Source organism: Zootoca vivipara, chromosome 1 (genome assembly GCF_965207765.1).
Source record: "Zootoca vivipara chromosome 1, rZooViv2.hap1.1, whole genome shotgun sequence".
NCBI classification, from domain to species: domain Eukaryota; kingdom Metazoa; phylum Chordata; class Lepidosauria; order Squamata; family Lacertidae; genus Zootoca; species Zootoca vivipara.
The window spans coordinates 89367517-89390346 of NC_142582.1; the positions used below are offsets into that span (position 1 = coordinate 89367517).

The 22830-nt window shown below is 46.4% G+C and overlaps 2 protein-coding genes and 1 pseudogene across 2 annotated transcripts; all 3 read right to left on the reverse strand.

The window, feature by feature from the left end:
- Positions 1–4558: 4558 nt before the first annotated feature.
- LOC118084055 (disintegrin and metalloproteinase domain-containing protein 21-like) lies at positions 4559–5348 on the reverse strand (annotated as a pseudogene).
- A 320-nt stretch (positions 5349–5668) lies between these two features.
- On the reverse strand, positions 5669–8161 carry LOC118083981 (disintegrin and metalloproteinase domain-containing protein 20-like). Its single transcript, XM_035113192.3, has one exon. The coding sequence runs from the start codon at positions 8030–8032 to the stop codon at positions 5792–5794; it is 2241 nt and encodes a 746-aa protein (XP_034969083.1). The 5' UTR covers positions 8033–8161; the 3' UTR covers positions 5669–5791.
- Positions 8162–19068: 10907 nt separating this feature from the next.
- LOC118083991 (disintegrin and metalloproteinase domain-containing protein 20-like) lies at positions 19069–22830 on the reverse strand. Its single transcript, XM_035113203.3, has one exon. It carries the CDS (start codon positions 22542–22544, stop codon positions 20331–20333), a length of 2214 nt encoding a protein of 737 aa, XP_034969094.2. The 5' UTR covers positions 22545–22830; the 3' UTR covers positions 19069–20330.

Below are 22830 nucleotides of genomic sequence, written 5' to 3' on the forward strand. Positions count from 1 at the left end.
CTAGTTCAGCATCTTCTTCCCAAAGTGGCCAAACAGATACCACCGGGAAGCCTACTGTTAGGACTTAGGTGCTTTCCCCTTTTCTGATTCTTATCAACTAGTATTCAGAAACATTGGATTTCCACTGGATTTTATGAAATCATAGAATCATAGAATCGGTAGGGACCCTTAGGATCATTTAGCCCAGACATGTCCAATGTGTCAATTGCGGGGTGGATTTTGGTTGAGCACGACCAAGGCCTCGTCACCTCTGCCCATCGTCCTCTCCCAGCGGCCGCCCTGCACTAAGCCAGGCTTGCTCACCACCGCTGCAGCGAGAGCACTGGCTGGCACAGGTGCTGCCTCCGCCTCCTTGCGGCCGCATCAAGCGCCCTACTCTGGCTGCCAGCTTTTCCAATGCCCAGTCAGTTGGCCGGCCCCAGAAACATGTGAGGTGCCTGCCTCTGCCCCCTCCAAGCTGCATTCCTGGGGCAAGGAGGCAGGGGTCAACAATGAGGCACACATGCTCCTCAAGGGCTGCAGTGCTGCTGAGGGAGCCAAAGGGAAGGGCGGTGCACAAGAGAGACAATGACACTCCTCCTCCCTCCTACCAGTTCCTGTGGAAAGAAAATGCCAGGTCCCACGCCCCTCCACTCTCCATCTTAGTTCTGTGTGGATGTTGAACTTTCCCCACCTTTCCAGCTCCAGCCTAGCTGTGTTTACGTGAATGTAAGCCACCACTCCCTCTTCCCATGGAGCTCTTCGTCTGAAAAAGGGGAAACTGGATATTTTGGGGCATGTTGGCTTCCTTCATGCGCCAAGGGCCCTGGGAGGGGCCTGGTGTGGGGGTAATAATTTGTTATTATTTTTATCATCATCATCATTTATACCCCCGCCCATCTGGCTGGGTTTCCCTGTCAAATATAATATGTTTAAGTTGAAGAATGACAATGGGAGAGTGTGGTAGATCATTTCCAGTTTTTGATACTGGATAGATCACAGCCTACTTGAAGTTGGACATGCCTGATCTAGCTCAACCCCAGGAATATGCAGCTGTCCTATATGAAGATCGAACTTGCAGCCTTGGCGTTATCAGCACCACGCTTTAACCAATTGAGCTATCCATGCTGGATTAAAGTATTACCATATATGTTTCACCTTTATATAGAGTTAAAGTGAACAATATTATGTCTGCTCTCTTTCCACTGGCCTGAGGAAGCAGAAAAGGATGTCCACTTTCACCTTTACTCTTTAATATATTGTGACAAAAGCCATGGCAAAAGCGCATGGGATCTCAGGTGCCCACACAGGGTCTGTGTCCCTTTGGAGAATAGAAGACACAGTGGAGGCTGTTGTGCTTTAAGAAATAGGACCTATTCACCTATTTACACTCTCAGTTTGCATGGGGGGGGCAGATCTTACAGCATGGCCCAAAGCATTGCAGGCAGTCCTTCCTTCTCCCTTGCCAAAATGGATCTCCCCCCCCCCTTTTCTTCTTCTTCTTCTTCTTCTTCTTCTTCTTCTTCTTCTTCTTCTTCTTCTTCTTCTTCTTCTTCTTCTTCTTCTTCTTCCCAGATACTCGATTAATTGGTCCAAATTGGAATTGATGCCAATAGGTGAAAATTCAATTACCCATTCACTTAAAAGGTAAGGGTAAAGGACCCCGACAGTTAAGTCCAGTTGCAGACAACTCTTGGGTTGTGGTGCTCATTTCGCTTTACAGGCCAAGGGAGCCGGCATTTGTCCACGGACAGTTTTTCTGGGTCATGTGGTCAGCATGACTAAGCCACTTCTGGCGCAATGGAACACTGAAACCAGAGCAGCGCACGGAAACACTGTTTACCTCCCGCTGGAGCGGTACCTCTTTATCGACTTGCACTTTTTTGTGTGCTTTCGAACTGCTAGGTTGGCAGGAGCTGGGACCGAGCAACGGGAGCTCACCCCGTCACGGGGATTCGAACCACTGACCTTCTCATTGGCAAGCCCAAGAGGCTTAGTGGTTTAGACCACAGTGCCACCCTCATCCTACCCATTCACTTAAGCAATATAAATTCTAGATTCGTACTGAATAAGTTAAATATTTAGGTATGTTAACACCAAGAGATATACCTCAGCTAGTAACAGTAAACATAAATGAAATACATAAAATAACAAACATAAATTTTAAAAAGAGGCTTCCCTAGATATTGATAGATGGGAGCCATTAAACCTTACCATTTGCAGAAAGTTGAATGCTCTCGAAATGAACATTATTCCCAGATTGGCTCCCACTACGTTTCCAAGCACAAATCAAAGTGTTGGTGCTGACCTTTAAAGCCCCAAATGGCCTCAGCCCTATATACCCAAAGGAGCGTCTCCACCCCCATTGTTCAGCCTTGACACTGAGGTCCAGCGCCGAGGGCCTTCTAGCAGTTCCTTCACTGAAGAAAGTGAAGTTGTGGGGAACCAGGCAGAGGGCCTTTTTGGTAGTGGCGCCCACCCTCTGGAACCCCCTCCCATCAGTTGTCAAGAAGATAAATAACTATACAACTTTTAGAAGAAATCTAAAGGCAGCCCTATATAGAGAAGTTTTTTTTAAAAAATAATAATGCTTTATTATGTTTTTAATATGTTGGAAGCCATTGGCTAGGGCAATCCAATCATCATTGTTGTTGTTGTTGATGATGATGATATATTTCTTCTGAGAAGATGCTACAGGTCATTCCACAATCAACAAATTGCAATTGGTGGCAATGAAGAAATTGACATTGCCAGTGATGGCACCCTCCCAAATTACCGAGTCCAATTACCGAGAGCTGATTTCATGGGTTGTATTTAATAGGGCCGTACACACCCCGCAGCCTAACTGTACAAATCAGATTGACCTGCCTAGCTCAACCCAGGGACCACCAGCCCTGCTCCCTTGCTCCCTTGCATACTCACACAATCAACATCAAAAGGGAACTGGCAGGCAGGCAGCTCCTTTCCAGAGAAATGCACTCAATTGCCTTGGTCAACGAGGAAAAGGCATAGGGAAAAATATGTAAACTCCTTCTTCCTGCAGTGTCACTATCTATGACTAATCTGGTGTGCCATATTCCTGCTTTTTAACAATGAATAATCTCATAAGATCAAATCACCTACATGTGTCACATTGACTTTGACCCAACTTTGAAGATTCACAATAACTATACAGTATACTATTAATGTATACAAATCACTTTCAATACCAGGGAATTCAACACTGCTTTTCAAAATTCAATTGTATTGTAATTGATTTCAAAACGGATATTTCTAGTTCTTCTATTTCCATAGGTGCCAACTATGCAGGGCCCTGGGTGCCCAGGCACCCCAATTTTTAAATGAAGGGGCCCCCCAGGTTGCACTCGGCAGCGGACGCATGCCATGGGGCATACCAATGCCACATGCATAAGTCGCAGTGATGTCGGCATGCCCATGGCACTCACTGTTGCAGGGCCAAGGCAGCAGGCCTATTTCCATGACTAAATGTAATTGAAATGAATTTGTGCATTCTTCTTCTTGGCATAGCAGAAGTCAGTAGAGTTATATAGGGAAATGGTGTTTCCATGCACTCCGGCACTCATCACGGTGCCCCGTTGCACCAGAAGTGGTTTGGTCATGCTGGCCACACGACTCGGAAAACTTACTGTGGACAAATGCAGGCTCCCTTGGCCTGAAGCAAAATGAGCACTGCACCCCATAGTAGCCTTTGACTGGACTTAACCATCCAGGGGTGCTTTACCTTTTCCTTATAGGGAAGTTTTTAATGTTTGATGCTTTATTATGCTTTATGTATGCTGTAAGCTGCCCAGAGTGGGTGGGGTATAAATAATAAAAATATCATCATCATCATCCTTGAGGATTTACTGAAGGAATTATTCGTAAAACTAATATATCTCATTTGTTTGACTTCAGAGCAATTTTATACCTATATTGCATTAAAAACGTTGCCATTTGTACTTTCAGTGTTTATGCACCATCTTCTGCATATAAATAAAGATTAAGGAAAAGCTACTTATAAGTAAGGTTGTATATTTTTGCATTATAACATTCATGTTTTTTGCTTCCACAGTACCTTTTTCAATGCCCATCCTACACTGGTGGAAATCACTAAGACTGCATATGTTTCTGCTGTTCAGTAGCTAAGGCAATCAGCTGCAATATTATTGCTAGACAGCCAGCATATCTTAGGGTTAGCATCTCACTTACGGTATTTCAACAGAATCACTATGTAAATTTCTCTGTGAATAGGATTTTCTTTCACAGAGTGTTTAGCCCCTCCTGCCCAATGCCTTTCCTGCTGTGGGCTTGAGGAAGATACATCTGAGAGTTAGAGAATATAGACCACATTGCAAAAAAAAAAATTCCCGTTTGTAGTGCCTAGCTGAAAAAAATAATTAAAAAATACCCCTAACTTTTAAGAGTAATCAAAAGGTTAGAGACTTAAATGTATTTCTGAATAATACTGTCCATTATTTCATGCACACCAATTTGCATTCAGTGCATTGTTCAATTCTCTAATTCAGTTTGGAATGTCTTCTCCTTTTAAAATATTTTATTCATGCATTTGCTCCTTCAGTTGGCCAAACGTCCATGTCTAGAGCTTCTTGAAATAAATACCCAGAACCACAAGAACACAAAATATATATAATTACTCCTATAATTGCTGCCATGCTGGAGCTAAATTTAAAAATACTATGTCTTGGAGGGGGGTCCACTATCAATGCTGCCACCGTAGCCGTCATAGAGACAGTCAGGAGCAGCCCAGCCATAATTACAATGACAATGTTTCTGAGTATTGCATATTCCTCAAACATGGCACTTTGTGATAATACAATCATACCGCAAGGACACGCTCATGCAGTTCCCATCAATCCACATCAGGTCAGTACCACAAGGAGTCCCATCTCTCACTGCTCCAATATCGGGTATCTCTATTCCAGCATGGTAGTCTGCTGTACTCCAGCGTTGCCTATTGCCAAGGGCCGTATGAAGTATGGTGCTGTGTTCCTCCAAATGAGATAATTGATCAACATTTTCACAATGGATTCGGCCACACAAGATATGTGAGTATCGCATTTCTTATAAGTGCCATGTCTAAGCCCACAGTTGCCAAAGCGATCCCCTCGAGCATTTATTTCACTGAAGCAATCCATTGGTGCACCTGTTGCTTTGTTGCCAAATATCATTTTGCATTGTCCATTGTGAGTTGTGCAATTTCCATTATAGCAATATGCACCATCACTGCATGGCGCACCATCTTGTACATAAACATCTTCAGGACACCATTCTGAAGTCCCATTGCAGTACTCAGGAAGGTCACATGCATGAACTTTCTGCAAACAGACTGAGCTGGAAGAAATTGACAATTAACACAGCACTGTCCAAAAGCACAAGCAGCACTTGGACTCAACATGCAATTAGACTGGCAACATGAATCCAACTTGCATTGCTCTGATGAGCCACAGTCACATTACTCTTTATCTTCCACTACTTTGTTTCCACAGTATGCTGATTTATACATAGGATCAGGGACTGGTGGAACTAAAACATTAAAAGTTCCTTACTGAGAAGTAATCCTTATAACTAGGGATTCCTAAACTTATCTGTGCTTACTCCGTATGCAGCCATAACGCAAGCATGTCGATCACAAGTGCAGTATTTTTCATCATGTTGCAGAGTTCTGCCCTGTTGTGCCTAGTAGACAAATATAATGAAGAAGGGCTTTAAAAACTTTAGAAACTTAAATGTATCTCTTCATAATACTGTCCATTATTTCCTGCACATCTATTTGACACATTCAGTGAATTGTTCAATTCTCTGATTCAGTTGGGACAGGATTTTCTTTCTCTTTTATATATTCTTCATATGTTCTTTCTGGGTTTTTTACAAACCGCTCTCTCAGAGACTTGCGGAAATAAATACCCAGCCCAAGAACAGCAAAAACAAGAAATACAATTGCTGCTATAATTCCTATAATGATGCCAATATGGAGTGAAGCATTCCCTGGTGGAGGAGGTCCACTGTCAATGCTGCCACCATTACCTTTGTTTAGACAGTCTGGAGGGGCCCAGCCATTATCACAGTGACAATGTTTGTGAGAGTTGCATATTCCTCGATTATGGCACTTTGTGACATTGCAATCATATTTCAAGAGGGACACACTCTTGCACTCCGCATTAATGCACATCATTTCTTTGCCACAAGGAGTCCCATCTCTCACTGCTCCAATATCAGGTATCTTCATTCCAGCGTGGTAATCTGTGCTCCAGCATTTCCTATTGCCAAGGGGCGTATTAATTATGGTTCTGTGTTCCTCCAAAGAAGGTACTGTATCAACATTTTCACACTGGATTCGGCCGCACAAGATGTTCTGAGTATCACATTTCTTATAAGTGTCATGTATAAGCCCACAGTTTCCAAAGCGATCACCTCGAGAATTCATTTCACTGAAGCAATCCTTTGATGCACTGGATGCTTTGTTGCCAAATATCATTCTGCACTGCCCGTTGTGAGTTGTGCAATTCCCATGATAGCAATATGCACCATCAGTACAAGGGGCACCGTCTTGTACATAAACATCTTCAGGACACCATTCTGAAGTCCCATTGCAGTACTCGGGGAGATCACAACTGCTGACCGGTTCTCTGCAAACCTTATGAATTGGAAGATACTGACACTCAACACAGCATTGTCCAAAAGCACAAGCAGCACTTGGACTCAACATGCAATCAGACTGGCAACATGGATCCAACTTGCATTGCTCTGGTGAGCCACAGTCACATTCCTCTTTGTGTTCCACTACTTTGTTTCCACAGTATGCAAATTTATACATTAGATCAGGGTCTAGTGGAACTAACAAACACGGTCTGTTCCTTACTGAGAAGTAATCCTTATAACTGCAGTTGCTAAACTTATCTGTGCTTACTCCGTATGCAGCCATAACACAAGCATGTCGATCACAAGTGCAGTATTTTTCATCATGTTTCATTCCAAGATTATGTCCTAATTCATGGGCAAATATAACAGAAAAATCAAACAAACTGTAAGTCATATATGACTCAACACCAGTTGCCCAATGGCCAAGACAAATTGTTCTTACGTACGCTAATCCAACTTTATGTCCAAAACTTTTATATACAAATAAGTGAGCAGCATCAAAATCTATATGTTTACTTAGTGACTCTTTTACAAACATGGCAAAATTGAAGAGTGTTCGTTCTATTGTGTCGTTAATTTTCATGAGGTTCTTTTCTGACCATATCTCCAGGCCAGCTATAGACAACTCAACAGCAAGTGGCTCATATATTGAGTTTGCAGTATGGATAATATCTAGAACTTGCAAAGCAATACGGCTTTCATTTCTTTCAAACCTGACATATCGTTCATGATCTATCACAATGGCAAGCTCCAAGTATCTGGTGTGTGTCCACCAATCTCCTCTAGCATCAGTTTGAACTGTTACATTATTTGTGCTTTGGATCATGGCCTCTTGGCGTCTTTGCTCTTCCTCTGTTAGCCCGCACCTCATTCGTACAGCACCCACCATTTCCTCCAATCTATACAACACATGTTGAGAAGTAGCAGATGCCTGAACAGGTTCGATTTCATAGGTGCCATTTTCTAAGTGCAACAGACCCCTGAGTCCCCCCAAACAAGTGCTGAGGGTGACTCGAGAGGCAGGATGGCCTTTTACAAAGCCGCGGTAGAAGCAGTCATCTCTGATGAAAGGGTAGTCCATCTGAAGGTCCCCCTCCCTATTGTAAGAGAAGACAGGGAAATGTTTAGGCACAAAGCTCTTCTTTTTCCTGAGCTTCACGATGTGACCCTTCCCCTCAATTTGCAGCAAGTAAGTGATAGTGTGGTGCTTTTGTCCATATCGGAAGGTTAATTTCCTGGGGACAATAATCTCATAGGAGGCATACCTATAGCCCTGTGGAGGGTTCTGACCTGCAGTCTCACTCAACACATTCCATGAGATCAGCACCAGCAGCCAGGGAAGATTGCTTGTCATCTTCCCTGACAGGTGAAAGAATGCACTAAGGCACCCCATGGGATAGCCTGTTGTGGGCCCAAAGCAAAATGGGAAGGAGATTCCTATAGAGAGAGGAGGATTCTGATGATAGCAACCTTTGGAATGTGGGCGGGCCTTGGTGATTACGGACAGAATAGAATACAGAGAATAGGCGAGTGGGAAGCTGATAAGATGAGGACCATAGTGTCAGGTAATCATGGGAACTGAGTGCAGAGCAATGGAAGAATACTTAGTCAGAGTTCCTATGGCCTTGTCACGAACAAATTTGGTATAGATATAGTATTTCTTGTGCCACTGGAGGGCTGGAAGCAGGATGTATGAACAGCAAGTTGCCTGCTCTACAGAGATTTGGCCAGCAATATGCAGCAATAGCAGGTAAGGCGAAGAGGGAATTTTTAATTATTATTATTTTATTAAATTTGTATAACACCCTAAATCCGTAGATCTCATAAATTTACAAGATATTAGATGTAGGTTGGAGTAGTTTGTATCAAATGCTATAAATTTAAATGAAGGTGTTTTTTAAACAAATTATGGGAAGTCCTTACTTGTCCACCTGGTCCATGACAAGGCTCACATTCAAAATTCTCCAATGTGTCTACTCATTTTGAGGTGGCTCACTCCTTGCCCCACCAACAAACATGCAGGGCATAGAGGGCAGCTGCCCCTCAACCCAAGGGCTGTGACTCTTGCCTGTGAGTCCAGGAAAACCTGTTCCCTGCCTTGCAGCCTTTCCCCACCTGACCTAGGAGGAAGGGGCCCTGACTGATTTCAGCAACAAAAGCTGAGACTGGTGAACACCCCCTTGGGCTGGGGTGTCGTTTGCCGGATTTTGTTGGGAGGGGTGGTGGTTGCTGCTGTTGCTGGTTTTTTGAATCTTTATTTTAGATCTTGTGATTTTATGTGGAAATTGTTCAGTTTGGTTGCATATTTTTTATGTTTTCTTTATTGTTTATGACTACTTTAGTTGTGTTGTAGTTATGAGTCCAGCTACAAAAACTGAGGCTGCTGAAGAGGCCAGAGACCATCTTGGCTGTCTCTTAGTGCAGACCCAGGTCATCGAGCCTGAGCTTCCTAATGAACCACCATGAGCAGTATTACCAACAACTGCAGCAGATAGGTACTATGCTTAGGATAATGGTTTATTCTCTCGCTAATAATACTGTTTTAAAATGTGCATTTTATATTTGACTTTGTTTAGTAATGTTTTCTTTTGAAATCTTAAGATTATTTGAGGTTAACTTTGTTTTGTTAAATGTGCATTCTGTACTTGACCTCCTTTGTAATGTTTGATTTGTCAATCAAAACAAAATAAAAAAATTCCTTCCAGCAGCACCTTAGAGAGCATGCACACGAAAGCTCATACCAATGACAAACTTAGTTGGTGTCTAAGGTGCTGCCACGAAGAGTCGGACATGACTAAACGACTAAACAACAACAAAAGGTGCTGCTGGAAGGAATTTTTTTATTTTGTTTCGACTATGTCAGACCAACACGGCTACCTACCTGTAACTAGTCATTTGTCAATGTTTAAGATAATATTTTAGTTTCCTGTTAGCTATGTTGTGTTGAATGTATACTTTATATTTTTTTTTCTGTAATATTTTATTCTGGATTGTTGTATTTGATATTTTATTGTAGGTTGTAAAATGCTTCAAGACATTTTTCTTAAAAAATATAAATTATTCTAGAAATGAAATTATTAATAGTAATAATAATGTTGGATGCCAACACAACACTTGGGATGGCCCCCATCCTCCATCATGATGATGTGGGGCCTCCCATTTCCCACTGGCTCAACCAATGAGCTCATTGAAAAACAGGGGCACATCTCTGAGCCAGGGTATATGAGAACAGATTCCAGGGTTCATTACATCCCTGGGCCAGGACAAATTTGTCCTGCCCTCCGATGATGATATTGCTGATCTGTTGTTTGGAGTTGTATTGTTTTGTATTGCTGGCTCTTGCTGTAATAAAATTGACTGACTTACTGACATCCCTGGGCCACACATATTAAGCTGTTAACTATGGCATCTCCAAGTGATGAAACTCCAGGAGGCCTATACAAAGTATTCAACTCCCACTAGTGCTGAGGTATAAACTGATGAATAGATGTTATTTCATTACTGTTCAGGATGTTATAAACTTTGCTGAACTTTTTTAAAAAAACAAAACAGCAACAAAAAGTAGCAACAAATGCTGATAGCATTTACATGAAAGGCACAAGACAAATTTGCAAACTGCAGCAAAAGCAGTTCTTCTGTTCGATTAGAATGGAATTCTCACCCATTGCTAATCACAAGTGTGAGGGACAGGGGATATCGCGAAGTCCCTCCCCTCCTGAGTTCAAGCCCATCCCCGAGCACAGGGGAAAGCAGAGAGAGTTCCGATTCCAATGGGGAAGCAGGAAGTCGTGTCCGAGGCTCAGGCAAGGTAGAGGAGCCAGGGTCCCAGGTGGGACAGGAAGGGGCGAATAAGGGGGGGAGACCCATCCCCCCAACTCCGGAATTACGCAGAAAGAGGAGGGGAAAGAGGATGGGTCTGCCAAAGCTTTTGTGTTGGAGAAAGACGCGCCAAAAGCCATTCGGAGGTTCTGGAACCGACTGACCACATCACTCCGTGTAAATAGCAATGACTTCAGCACTGTAAATACGCAGCACCAATAAAAGAATAAAATGCAGAGCTGCGTAGCGTCGTTACTCTGAAGTAGCCCACTCCGGCCACTGTGACAGCAACCTCCGAATCCTTTTTTGGGCTACTTTGGAGTTGCCGGGATGAGCGTGTCAGAGGCGGAGAGATGGCGGCAGATCGCGGAGCAAGCCCAGCAAGAACTGCAGCAGCTGTCGCTGCAGGCGCAGGGGGAATTGAAGGCAGCTAAAGAAGAGACTAAGAAGGTCCAGGACGACCGGCTACAACTTGCGGAACAGGTGAGAGCGCTACAGGAAAGAGAGCAGGAATTAAGGGCGGTGGCGGTAGACCTCCAAAACAAGCTGGATGCAGAGAAAAACAAGGCGGGAGGGGCACCCCAAGTCCAAGTGCTGCCAGGAAGGAGAGCCGGGACCCTAGTAAGCAAGTTCAATGGAGACCCGAGGGAATATCAGGGCTTTGAGACTGAGATTGTGTATGCTCTTGAGCTGCACCACGATGAGTTCCCTGATGATGAGCACAGGGTAGCGTTTATTGTGGAGCACCTTACCGGGGCAGCCAGGGAGTGGCTAAGACCGTTAATCGCAACAAAGAATCCTTGCATGAAGAATGTCAAACTATTTCTAGAAGGTTTGAAAACGATGTATTCGTCCGATAGTCATATGGACCAGACTAAGGAGGAACTTCATAATTTACGCCAAGGAAATATGACAGTTCGCGCGTATTGGGCGAAATTCACCATGCTGGTGCACAGATTGGGGTGGGAACTGGAGTCACCCCCAATGCAAGCGGCGTTCTACTTGGGGTTGCATGAGGAGGTGAAGGATGAGCTCTCGAGAGGTCCAAAGCCCAGTAATATGGATCAGCTGAGCAAAGCGGCTCTGGCGGTGGGGGTGAGACAGGAATCCCGGTGGAGCGACAAGCAAGCAACGCGCGCAAAGCGGGCTTGGTTCCCACGGTCGCAGGAGAAGCCACTCCCCCAACAACCCTTTCAAGCCACGCCTGGGGCCAGCCAGGACCAGGAACCCATGCAGATTGATAGCGCGCGCGCGCGCGGGCTTTTCAAACCCCAGCGGCGCCAAGACGCAAGGAGGGAAGGGGTGGGAATTGCTTTCTCTGCAACTCCCCCCAGCATCTCGTCAGAGACTGCCCACATCGCAGGGAGTGGCAAGGAAAGGCGGGAACGGTTGTGCCCTCCCCCACTGACGCAGCACCACAGCAGGGAAACGAGAAAGCCTGGCTGCAGGAGACAAGGGGCAGCAGCCAGGCACAGTCAGCAGACAACAGCCCCAGCCCACCCACCCGCACAGAGAGGAGCAGAGCCAGCCCACCCCTCCCAGAGCAGGAGTGGTTCTAGAAGTGACGCTCACGCTCCCAAATGGCTATCCCCTGACGGTCCTCGCCCTAATTGACAGTGGGGCGTCAGCGAACTTCTTCTCGAGAAACTTTGCAGAAGAGCACCAGATCCAGCTTCTGCAGCTGGATTTTCCTCTGCACGTGGCGACCATTGACGGCAGAGAGCTGCTGGGAGGGGCCATCACTCATCAAACCCCCCCCATGAAAATGACGGTGGGAAGGCACTCAGAGACGCTGGCATTCAACGTCACCACCATCTCAGACCCCCCCCCATCGTTTTGGGCATGAGCTGGCTGGCGCGCCACGACCCCTCCATCAGTTGGCACCAGAGGTGCATCACTTTTGGATCGGACTTTTGCCTGGAACATTGCATGCAGCACCAACCAGGGGAGGGGCCTCCGATAGCCACGGTAGCCACCATGCACGTCAAAGGGGGTGAGGCGATACCCAAGCCGTACTGGGACCTGCAGGAGGTCTTCAGCGAAGCGGAGTCCGACCACCTACCCCCACACAGGCCTTTTGACTGCCAGATCAACCTGGTGCCAGGGGCAACTATACCCCCAGCCAAGCTGTACGCCATGTCAGACCAGGAACTGGAGGATCTGCGCGCTTTCATCGACAAGAACCTCAAGCGGGGGTTCATCAGAGAAAGCAAGGCAGCAGGGGGCAGCCCGGTCTTCTGGGTGGACAAGAAAGACACGCAACAGCGCCGTCTTGTGGTGGATTTTAGACGGCTGAATTCAGTGACAGAGCCAGTGGCTTTCCCCATGCCCAGAGTGGATGATCTCCTGACAGCGGCACGCAGGGGCAAGATTTTCACCAAGCTAGACCTGAGGGGGGCGTACAACTTGATCAGGATCCGGGAAGGCGATGAATGGAAAACCACGATGTTCACGCCTCTGGGCTCTTTTGAATATCTGGTGATGCCCTTCGGGTTGCAAGGGGGCTCAGCATGCTTCCAGGCCTTCATGCACCACGTCCTGGGGTCCCTCCTCTTCAGGAAATGCTTGGTCTTCCTGGATGACATCCTTATCTATTCCGATGACCCAGTGCAGCATGTGAAAGATGTCAGGGAGGTGTTGCAGCGCCTGAAGGAGAACCACCTGTATGTGAAGCTGGAGAAGTGCAAGTTTCACACCAAGGAGGTGGACTTCCTGGGCTACAAGCTGTCAGACAAGGGGCTGGCGATGGACAAGGACTGGCACAGCCCCAGGACGCGCAAAGATGCCCAACGCCTACTAGGCTTCGCCAACTTCTACAGGAAGTTCATCAAGAACTTCTCTCGCGTTACGGCTCCCATCACTGACTGCCTGAGAGGCAAGCAGAAGTTCAGGTGGACACCAGAGGCGCAAGCAGCGTTCGAAAGCCTCAAGAGGGTGTTCGCCTCAGACCAGAACCTGTTCCACGTGGTTCAGGACGCGCCCCTACGCGTGGAGACAGATGCTTCTGATAAAGCTGTGGGCGCCATTTTGTTGCAACTGGACGCCAACAGAGAGTGGAGACCCTGTGCCTTCTTCTCCAGGAAGTTGACCCAGCCAGAGCGAAACTACACGGTGTTTGATCGGGAACTTCTTGCGATCCACGCTGCGTTCCAGCACTGGAGACACTTCCTGGTGGGCGCCAAGCACCCCATCCAGGTGTGCACAGACCACAAGAACCTGGAGTTCTGGAGAACTGCCAGGGTGCTCAACCAGCGGCAGATACGGTGGGCAGAGTTCTTCTCGAACTTCAACTTCTCCATACACTACATCCCGGGAGAGCAGAATGTCAGGGCGGATGCCCTCTCCCGCAAGCCAGAGTACATGGAGGAGGAGGCGCCACCGGCACCCAGGCACATTTCCCCCCCGTCAGCATGGTCCTGCGGAGCAGCAGTGGTGAGCGAGGCGGAACTCACAGCACTGACGGCAGCGGATGAATTTGCCAACCGCATCTTCAGAGAACTGAGAGGGGGGGGAGCAGGCAAAAGACTTTGCAGAACGCAGGGGGCTGCTTTTCTACAAGGGTGCACTGTACCTGCCCACCACCCAGCTTAGACGTACGGTCCTCAAGCAGATGCACGACAACCCAACGGCGGGTCATTTTGGGAGGGACAAAACCGCTCACCTAGTCATGAGACACTTCTGGTGGCCAGGGGTGCGGGAAGATGTTCGAGACTATGTACGGGGCTGTGACACCTGCCAGCGGGCAAAGGTGGTCAGAGCAGCGCCACCGGGATTGCTGGAGCCCTTAGCCACGCCACACAGGCCATGGGAAGTGGTGTCCATGGACTTCATCACAGATCTGCCTTCTTCCAGGGGCAAGACCGCAGTGTTGGTGGTGGTGGACCTCATGTCCAAAATGTGCCACTTTATACCGTGTGCCAGGGCGGTCTCTGCAGAAGAGACAGCCAAACTGTTTGTGGATCACGTATTCAGACTGCATGGATTACCTTTAAGGGTTATTTCGGATCGTGGCCGCCAATTTGTTTCCAGGTTCTGGCGGCAGCTCATGAACCTCCTGCAGGTGGAGGTCAGCTTGTCGACGGCTAGACACCCGCAGACCAATGGACAGGCGGAGAGGGTCAACGCCATTCTGCAGCAGTACCTGAGATGCTACGTCAGCCAGCGGCAAACGGACTGGGTGGATCGCCTGCCACTGGCAGAATTTGCCTACAACAATGCGGTGCACGTCTCCACAGGGGTGTCGCCCTTTAAGGCCAATTACGGGCGCGACCTCAGATCTTTCCCAGAGAGGGAGGGGGAGGAGGAGGAGGAGGGCCCACAGGCTGAGGATTGGGCAGAGGAACTGGAGACGGTGCACCAGCAGCTCAGAGAACACTTGGAGAGAGCCAAGGAAGCGTACAAGAAGGGGGCAGATCGCCACAGGCGACCGGGGGAGGTCATTAGGGTGGGGGACAAAGTTTGGTTGTCCTCGGAGGGCCTTCCCATCAGAGGGAGGTGCAAAAAGCTGGCGCCCAGAAGGTTGGGCCCCTTCACGGTCACGCAACAGGTCAACCCGGTGGCATACAGGCTGGCACTGCCAGAGGACATGAGGGTGCACCCAGTGTTTCATAGATCGCTGCTGTCGCCGTACAGGGAAAGCAGCAGGCTCCGAGGCAGCGAACAAACCCCTGAGGGAGGGGGGGAGAGAGAAGGCAGGGAGCAACTCAATGAGGCCACGGCCATCCTGGACTCAAGGAGGGGGGTGGGGGGCCTGGAGTACCTCATGGCATGGGAGGATGCTCCACCGTCCCAGAATGAATGGGTCCCAGCCACTCAGATACAGGAGGAATTCCTGGTAGAAGAATTTCACGCCCTCTTTCCCCATAGACCCAAGCCCTGGCGCATGGAAAGGGAGGGGGAGGGGGAGGAAGCACGGGAGAGCAGTTCACCATGGCGCTGGGAAGCGGAGTTTGAGGAACCAGAGGATGAGGTATGGGTGTCACCGAGATCCACCCAGTCAGAGGAAGGAGCAGATTGGCAGAACATTTTTACCCCTACCAGCTCTGACGCCACGGACTTTTTGGGATTCCCGTCCTCCCAGGCGGAAGGGGGGGGATCACAGGACTGGGGGGAGGTGTTCACACCAACGGGCTCGGAAGGCACTGAGTTCTTAGGCTTCCAGTCGTCACCGACACCTGGGGGGGACCTGGGGAGGGGTGAAGGAGAGCTTGGGAGGGGGGTGGATGTGAGGGACAGGGGATATCGCGAAGTCCCTCCCCTCCTGAGTTCAAGCCCATCCCCGAGCACAGGGGAAAGCAGAGAGAGTTCCGATTCCAATGGGGAAGCAGGAAGTCGTGTCCGAGGCTCAGGCAAGGTAGAGGAGCCAGGGTCCCAGGTGGGACAGGAAGGGGCGAATAAGGGGGGGAGACCCATCCCCCCAACTCCGGAATTACGCAGAAAGAGGAGGGGAAAGAGGATGGGTCTGCCAAAGCTTTTGTGTTGGAGAAAGACGCGCCAAAAGCCATTCGGAGGTTCTGGAACCGACTGACCACATCACTCCGTGTAAATAGCAATGACTTCAGCACTGTAAATACGCAGCACCAATAAAAGAATAAAATGCAGAGCTGCGTAGCGTCGTTACTCTGAAGTAGCCCACTCCGGCCACTGTGACAACAAGCAATAACAAAATTAAACAGCACATTTATGTCCTGTGTTGGTGTAAACTGATTAAAACACACAAGAGGAGGGGGGTATAAGTTTGGAACAATCCAAACAGTGCCATGGTACAATAAACTGATTTATACACTTTAGCACATGGGTTGGCTAACTAAGGCCCGGGGGCAGGATGCGGCCCAATCGCCTTCTAAATCCGGCCTGCTAATGGTCCGGGAATCAGCGTGTTTTTACATGAGTAGATTGTGTGCTTTTATTTAAAATGCATCTCTGGGTTATTTGTGGGTCATAGGAATTTTGTTCATTTCCCCCCCCCCAAAAAAATATAGTCTAGCCCCTCACAAGGTCTGAGGGACAGTTGAGGCCCCCTGCTGAAAAAGTTTGCTGACCACTGCTTTAGCAGGAAAACTTTTCTGAGTTTTTCTTATTAACAGAAAACAAAGTGTGTGTTTTCTTACAGAGATGGTCTGATGGGTTTCTCATTGTCTGCATACCAGTGCAAGTAGATAAATAGGTACCGCCTTACTGAAATCGAGATACAGTGGACACTTGGGTTGCGAACGTGATCCATGTGGGAGACACGTTTGCAACCCACAGCGTTCACAACCCGCGTCTGCACACGTGTGGGTCGCGATTCGGGGCTTCTGCGCATGCGCAAAGCACGATTTAGCGCTTCTATGCATGCACACGCACTGAAACCTGGAAGTAACCCATTTTGGTACTTCCAGGTTCGGCGTGGAGCGCAACCCAAAAAGATGCAAACTGAAGCGGCTGTAACCCGAGGTATACAGCACTATATCCACAGCATTTCCCTCAACCACCAAGTTTGTAATTCCATAAAAAAAAAAAAGAAATCAGATTGGTCTGGCATGACTTACTTTTGAAGCTTTAAAATCACTCTCAACACCAGAAATCTGACATGGCTTTTTAGAATTCCATTGCATGATAATTGATTTCCAGAATATTTTTTTCTTTTATTTTCATGACTAAATCGATTTTCTTTGTGACAAATAGCTTTGTTTTGATTTACTGAGTGTTACGGGTCACACTCTAAATATATATTAAGCAGAATACATTTTTATAAAGAAATTACAATGCTCTCTTATCATCTATATATATAAAAATGTAAAAAGGGCATGTGGGTGTGTGTCCACTTTTCACCAAAACCGCTTGGCCGATTGCGGTCAAATTTTGACACAACATCACGTTAATGTCCGAAGGACCTTAGAAAGTTACCTAAGACAGATGTCACACCTTCGCCATGTAAAACCCCCAAAACAACATATTCCAGAACACACAACTCACCCCAAAGTGCATGCTGGGGGGGGGGAGCCAGAAACAGCATCTCCGAGGGCAGGGTAAGAGCTTGACAACACCCCCTGACATGCTGAAACCCCCACAACCGCCATTACTCCACAAACGGCAACGGCAGGAGACAGCCCTACTCACCAAGGCACCCTCCCCACGATACAACCCACCCCCAGCCGCCACAACCTCAAACCGAAACTCCCATTCCCCCAAACAACCCCACAAGACAGCCCACACCCCACGGCCGCCCCCGCTGACCCCAATGCAGCCCGTACACCGCCAAAGAAGCAACAAACCCCTGCAGCCCACCTCCACCGATGCCGCGACAAAAAACCCCTCACCTCCGTAGAAAAACCCCCTGCAGCCCACCGACACCGCGACAAAAACACACCTCGCCTCCACTGAAACAACCCCGTAAGGCAGCCCAGGGCCCATGGTTGCTGCTACCGCCATTGCCACCGCTTCTACCACCCCCAACGACGCCACGAGCCAAACCTCCGCTCGCACCAAAAACCAACAACAACAAACCCGTGAGGGAAACCAAGCCCTGCTACCACCGCAGAAATCCCACAGAGCAGGCCAGACCTCCCATTGCAACCACCGCCGGCAACACCAAAACAAAACGGACCCCGCCACCACCACAAAACAGTCAGGGTCCCGCCACCACCACTAAAAAAAATCCAACAACAACATCAAAGGTACGTCACACCCCCAAACCACTGTCTTCAACACAAAAACATCCCACAACCCACACCCACCATCAAGGAACACCCACCAACACCAACACCCCCCAACCCCCCCCCCAAAATCAACTCCACATAGGAATAACAACCTAAAACACAACCTCACATAACCAACGTACAGAAAAACCTCCAACCATCCAAACTTACACCACTAATCAAAAACCACACAACACATAAACTACAACCACATTCAAACCCATTACCATGTCCATGTAATACTAATTCACTTTAAAAAACACCCAATAAAAATAAGAACATAACCATACCCCATACTAACTAACACCAAACCCAAAACCAGAAAAAACCCACCAATCACAACACAACAAGACCCACCAATAAAACCCCCACAACCCACACAAAAATTCCACTACAAAGATTATTATCCACCTAAAACAAAACCTCACAAAACCAAAATAAAAAATAAAACCTCCAGGCAGCCACACTTGCACCACAACCCACACACAGAACAACCACATTCAAACCCCTTACCACCTCCAACTAACACTGAGTCAAAAACAAAGAACACCCTAAACAAAATCACAACACTAACCTCTATGCCTTACACAACAAATACTATACTGTACAAAAATATCCCTCATTCAGTTTATAAACAAATTTGGACAGGGTGGAGGGAATCACAGGGATGAACCAAGGGATGGGGGGGAGGGGACAGGATAGTTCATGGGTCGGGACATGGTGGGAACACTCACACAGATGACCTGGGAGTGGGAGGGGGCGGGATACGTCACGGATTGGGACAGGGTGGGGGGAATCACAGGGATGACCCACAGCAACGCGTGGCCGGGCCAGCCAGTAGAATCATAGAATTGTAGAATTTGAAGGGATCATGAAGGTCTTCTACTCCAGCCCCATGCAATGCAGGAATCAAATCCACAACCCTGAGATTAAAAGTCTCTGCTCTACTGACTTAATCTATTCTTTTTAATTTTGATTTTGATTTTAAAAAAGATGACGGCAACTGCAAATGTTTATTTATTTATTTATTTAATAAAATTTATATATCACTTGATTGTAGGGGGGGGGGACTTCAAAGCAGTTTTGAAAAGTAATATATAGTTGAAATAGGTCACAAAGAGTTACAACATTACACTGCACACATATACAAACTGATTTAAATACATCTTTGGGATAATATGAATTTGTAGTAAATCAGCCAAAGTGTCTTGGTAGAACAAATTGTTTTATAGGCTTTAACAGACTAACTTTTTCTAATATTTTTTCTGGCCGAAAAACTGAAATGAGTGTGTGTGTGTGTTTTAGAGAGATACGTCCTGGTTTTGTACACTTGCCTTTTATTTGTAGGGAACCTCTGTAGAAACAAAGAAAGGTGGTTTTCTCCAATTACAGTGGAGACATGGATAGCTGAGGACCAGGCTCAAAACAGTGCCAGCTTGGACTCTGAGTAAGTGAAGACCTCAGACTACAAGCACTACAAGGCACTAAGCAAAAACTCCCCCCTCTTTTGCTAGATCTTTGTTTTTAGTTATCTGTGGTCTCCAGTGGGTGGAATGTTTTAATCCCGCCTTTTAAAAATGGGATTTTAGTTTAGATTTATCTTTGGTTTTTATTTTATTTTCTCCTGGTTTCAATGTACAGTATGTGTTTGTTTCTATATTATAAATCACTTTGGATTACTTTCTTTAAAGTGTGTGGAATAAATTAAATAAACAAATAAACATTTTGTCATTTTAGCATTGTTTTTGTTTCCATGGTTTCTGTATCCATTCTTCAGTTGCTTTGATATGAAGGCATGGAATCACTAAGATTACATAACGTTGTGATGCTCAGCTGTTAGAAATATTTTGTTGCCTTTTTACTGCTCTACAACTAGCATATTTTAGAACATCACCTCAGTTATTCAAATGGCATCAGTGGTTATGTTGGTTTCTGTGAGAATGGGATTTTATTCCGAGCCTGGCTTTTGTTGAAAGTATTTAGTTTGCTTCACAGATATTTCTTTTCCCCAGTGGGCTTGAGGGAGATACTTCTGAGAGTTAGAGAATACAGACATGAACACATTGCAGAGTTCTGCCCTGTTGTGCGTAGTAGACAAATGTAGGGCTTTTAAAACTTTAGAAACTTAGATGAATCTCTGCATAATGCTGTCCATTATTTCTGTGCATCTATTTGACACATTCAGTGTATTGTTCAATTCTCTGATTCAGTTGGGACAGGATTTTCTTCCTCTTTTACATATTCTTCATGTGTTTGTTCTGGTTTTTTTACAAACCGCTCTCTCAGAGGCTTGCGGAAATAAATACCCAGCCCAAGAATAGCAAGAACAGTAGAAACAAGAAATACAATTGCTGCTATAATTCCTATCATGGTGACACTACGCTGTGAAGCCTTCCCTGGTGGAGGAGGTCCACTGTCAATGCTGCCACCATTACCTTTGTTTTGACAGTCTGGAGGGGCCCAGCCATTATCACAGTGACAATGTTTGTGAGAGTTGCATATTCCTCGATTATGACACTTTGTGACATTGCAATCATATTTCAAGAGGGACACACTCTTGCACTCCGCATTAATGCACATCATTTCTGTGCCACAAGGAGTCCCATCTCTCACTGCTCCAATATCAGGTATCTCCATTCCAGCATGGTAATCTGTACTCCAGCATTTCCTATTGCCAAGGGGCGTATTAATTATGGTTCTGTGTTCCTCCAAAGAAGGTACTGCATCAATATTTTCACACTGGATTCGGCCGCATAAGATGTTCTGAGTATCACATTTCTTATAAGTGTCATGTATAAGCCCACAGTTTCCAAAGCGATCACCTCGAGCATTCATTTCACTAAAACAATCCTTTGATGCACTGATTGCTTTGATCCCAAAGATCATTCTGCACTGCCTGTTGTGAGTTGTGCAATTCCCATGATAACAGTATACACCATCACTACACGGGGCACCATCTTGTACATAAACATCTTCAGGACACCATTCTGAAGTCCCATTGCAGTACTCAGGGAGATCACAACTGCTGACCGGTTCTCTGCAAACCTTATGAACTGGAAGATACTGACACTCACTACAACACTGTCCAAAAGCACAAGCAGCACTTGGACTCAACATGCAATCAGACTGGCAACATGGATCCAACTTGCATTGATCAGGTGAACCACAATCACATTCCTCTCCATCTTCCACTACTTCATTTCCACAGTATGCAAATTTATATATTTTATCGGAGTCTGGTGGAATTAGCAAACATTGTCTGTTTCTTATGTTGAAATATTCTTTATAACTACAGTTGCTAAACTTATCAGAGGTTGTTTGATATTCAGCCATTATGCAAGAACTTCGACCACAAGTACAGTATTTTTCATCATGTTTCATTCCAAGATTGTGTCCTAATTCATGGGAAAAGGTGTGAGAAATAAGGAACAAACTGGTAGTCACATATGATTCAACACCAGATGCCCAATGGGTATTACAAACTGTATTTATGAACGCTAATCCAAGTGTACTTCCATAACTCTTATATATAAATAAGTGAGCAGCGTCAAGTTGCATACGTTTACTTAGTGAACTTTTTAAATAGCTGGTGAACATATTATGAGTGTCATCTATGCTGTTAACAATTTTTATGAGGTTTTTTTCTGTCCATATCTCCAAGCCAGCTATAGAAATCTCAAGAGACAGTGGCTCATATATTGAGTTTGCAGTATGGATGATATCCATAACTTGCCTAGCAACACGACTTTCATTTCTGCCAAACTGGACATATCGTTCATGTTCTATCACGATTGCAACCTCTACATACCTGGTGTGTGACCACCAGGCTCCTCTAGCAGCACTTTCAGTCCATACTTTCATTTTGTTTTGGAACATGGCCTCTTGGCGCCTTTGCTTTTCCTTTGTTAGCCCACACCTCATGCGAACAGCACCTTCAATTCCCTCCAATCTGTACACCACATGTTGAGGAGTACCAGGTGCCTGAACAGGTTCAATTTCAAAGGTGTAATTTTCTAAGTGAAGCAGACCCCTGAGGCCCCCCGAGCAAGTGCTGAGGGTGACCCTAGAGGAAGGCTTGTCTTGTACAAAGCCATGGTAGAAGCAGTCATCTTTGATGAAAGGATAGTCCACCTGGAGGTCTCCCTCCTTACTGTATGTGATGACAGTGAAGTGTTTAGGGACAAAGCTCTTCTTTTTCCTGAGCATCACCACAAGACCCTTCCCCTCAATCTGCAGCAGGTATGTGACATCATGAGTTTCATGTTCTCCATATCGGGGAGTAAGTTTCCTTGGGATGATCACTTCATAAGAAGCATATCTAAAACCCTGTGGTGGCTTCTGACCTGCATTCTCACATAACACGTTCCATGAGATCAGCACCAGTAGCCAGGCAAGATTGCTAGTCATTTTCCTTGATCGGTGAAATAATTCACTAGACCACTCCACTCTTGCTTGTCTTTCTCAATAGGGAAGCTTCTTGTGGGTGCAAGGCAAGATAGGAAGAAGGCTGCATGTTAGATAGAGGAGAAGGATTCTGTCTATAGCAACTGTCAGGAGATTTCCCTTTGGAATGTGGGCGGAGCTTGGTTATTAACAAGACGGAATGGGGAGAGAATGGAAAGGGTGGGGGAGAACCTAGAAGATGGTTAGCAAAAAGGGCAGTTACAGGAAGGACAGGATGTTCTGAAGACAA

What these genes read in the sequence shown, in the direction of transcription:
- LOC118083991 (XM_035113203.3), bottom strand. Translation starts at nt 22,544, where the DNA reads ATGACTAGCAATCTTGCCTGGCTACTGGTGCTGATCTCATGGAACGTG.
- LOC118083981 (XM_035113192.3), bottom strand. Translation starts at nt 8,032, where the DNA reads ATGGGGTGCCTTAGTGCATTCTTTCACCTGTCAGGGAAGATGACAAGC.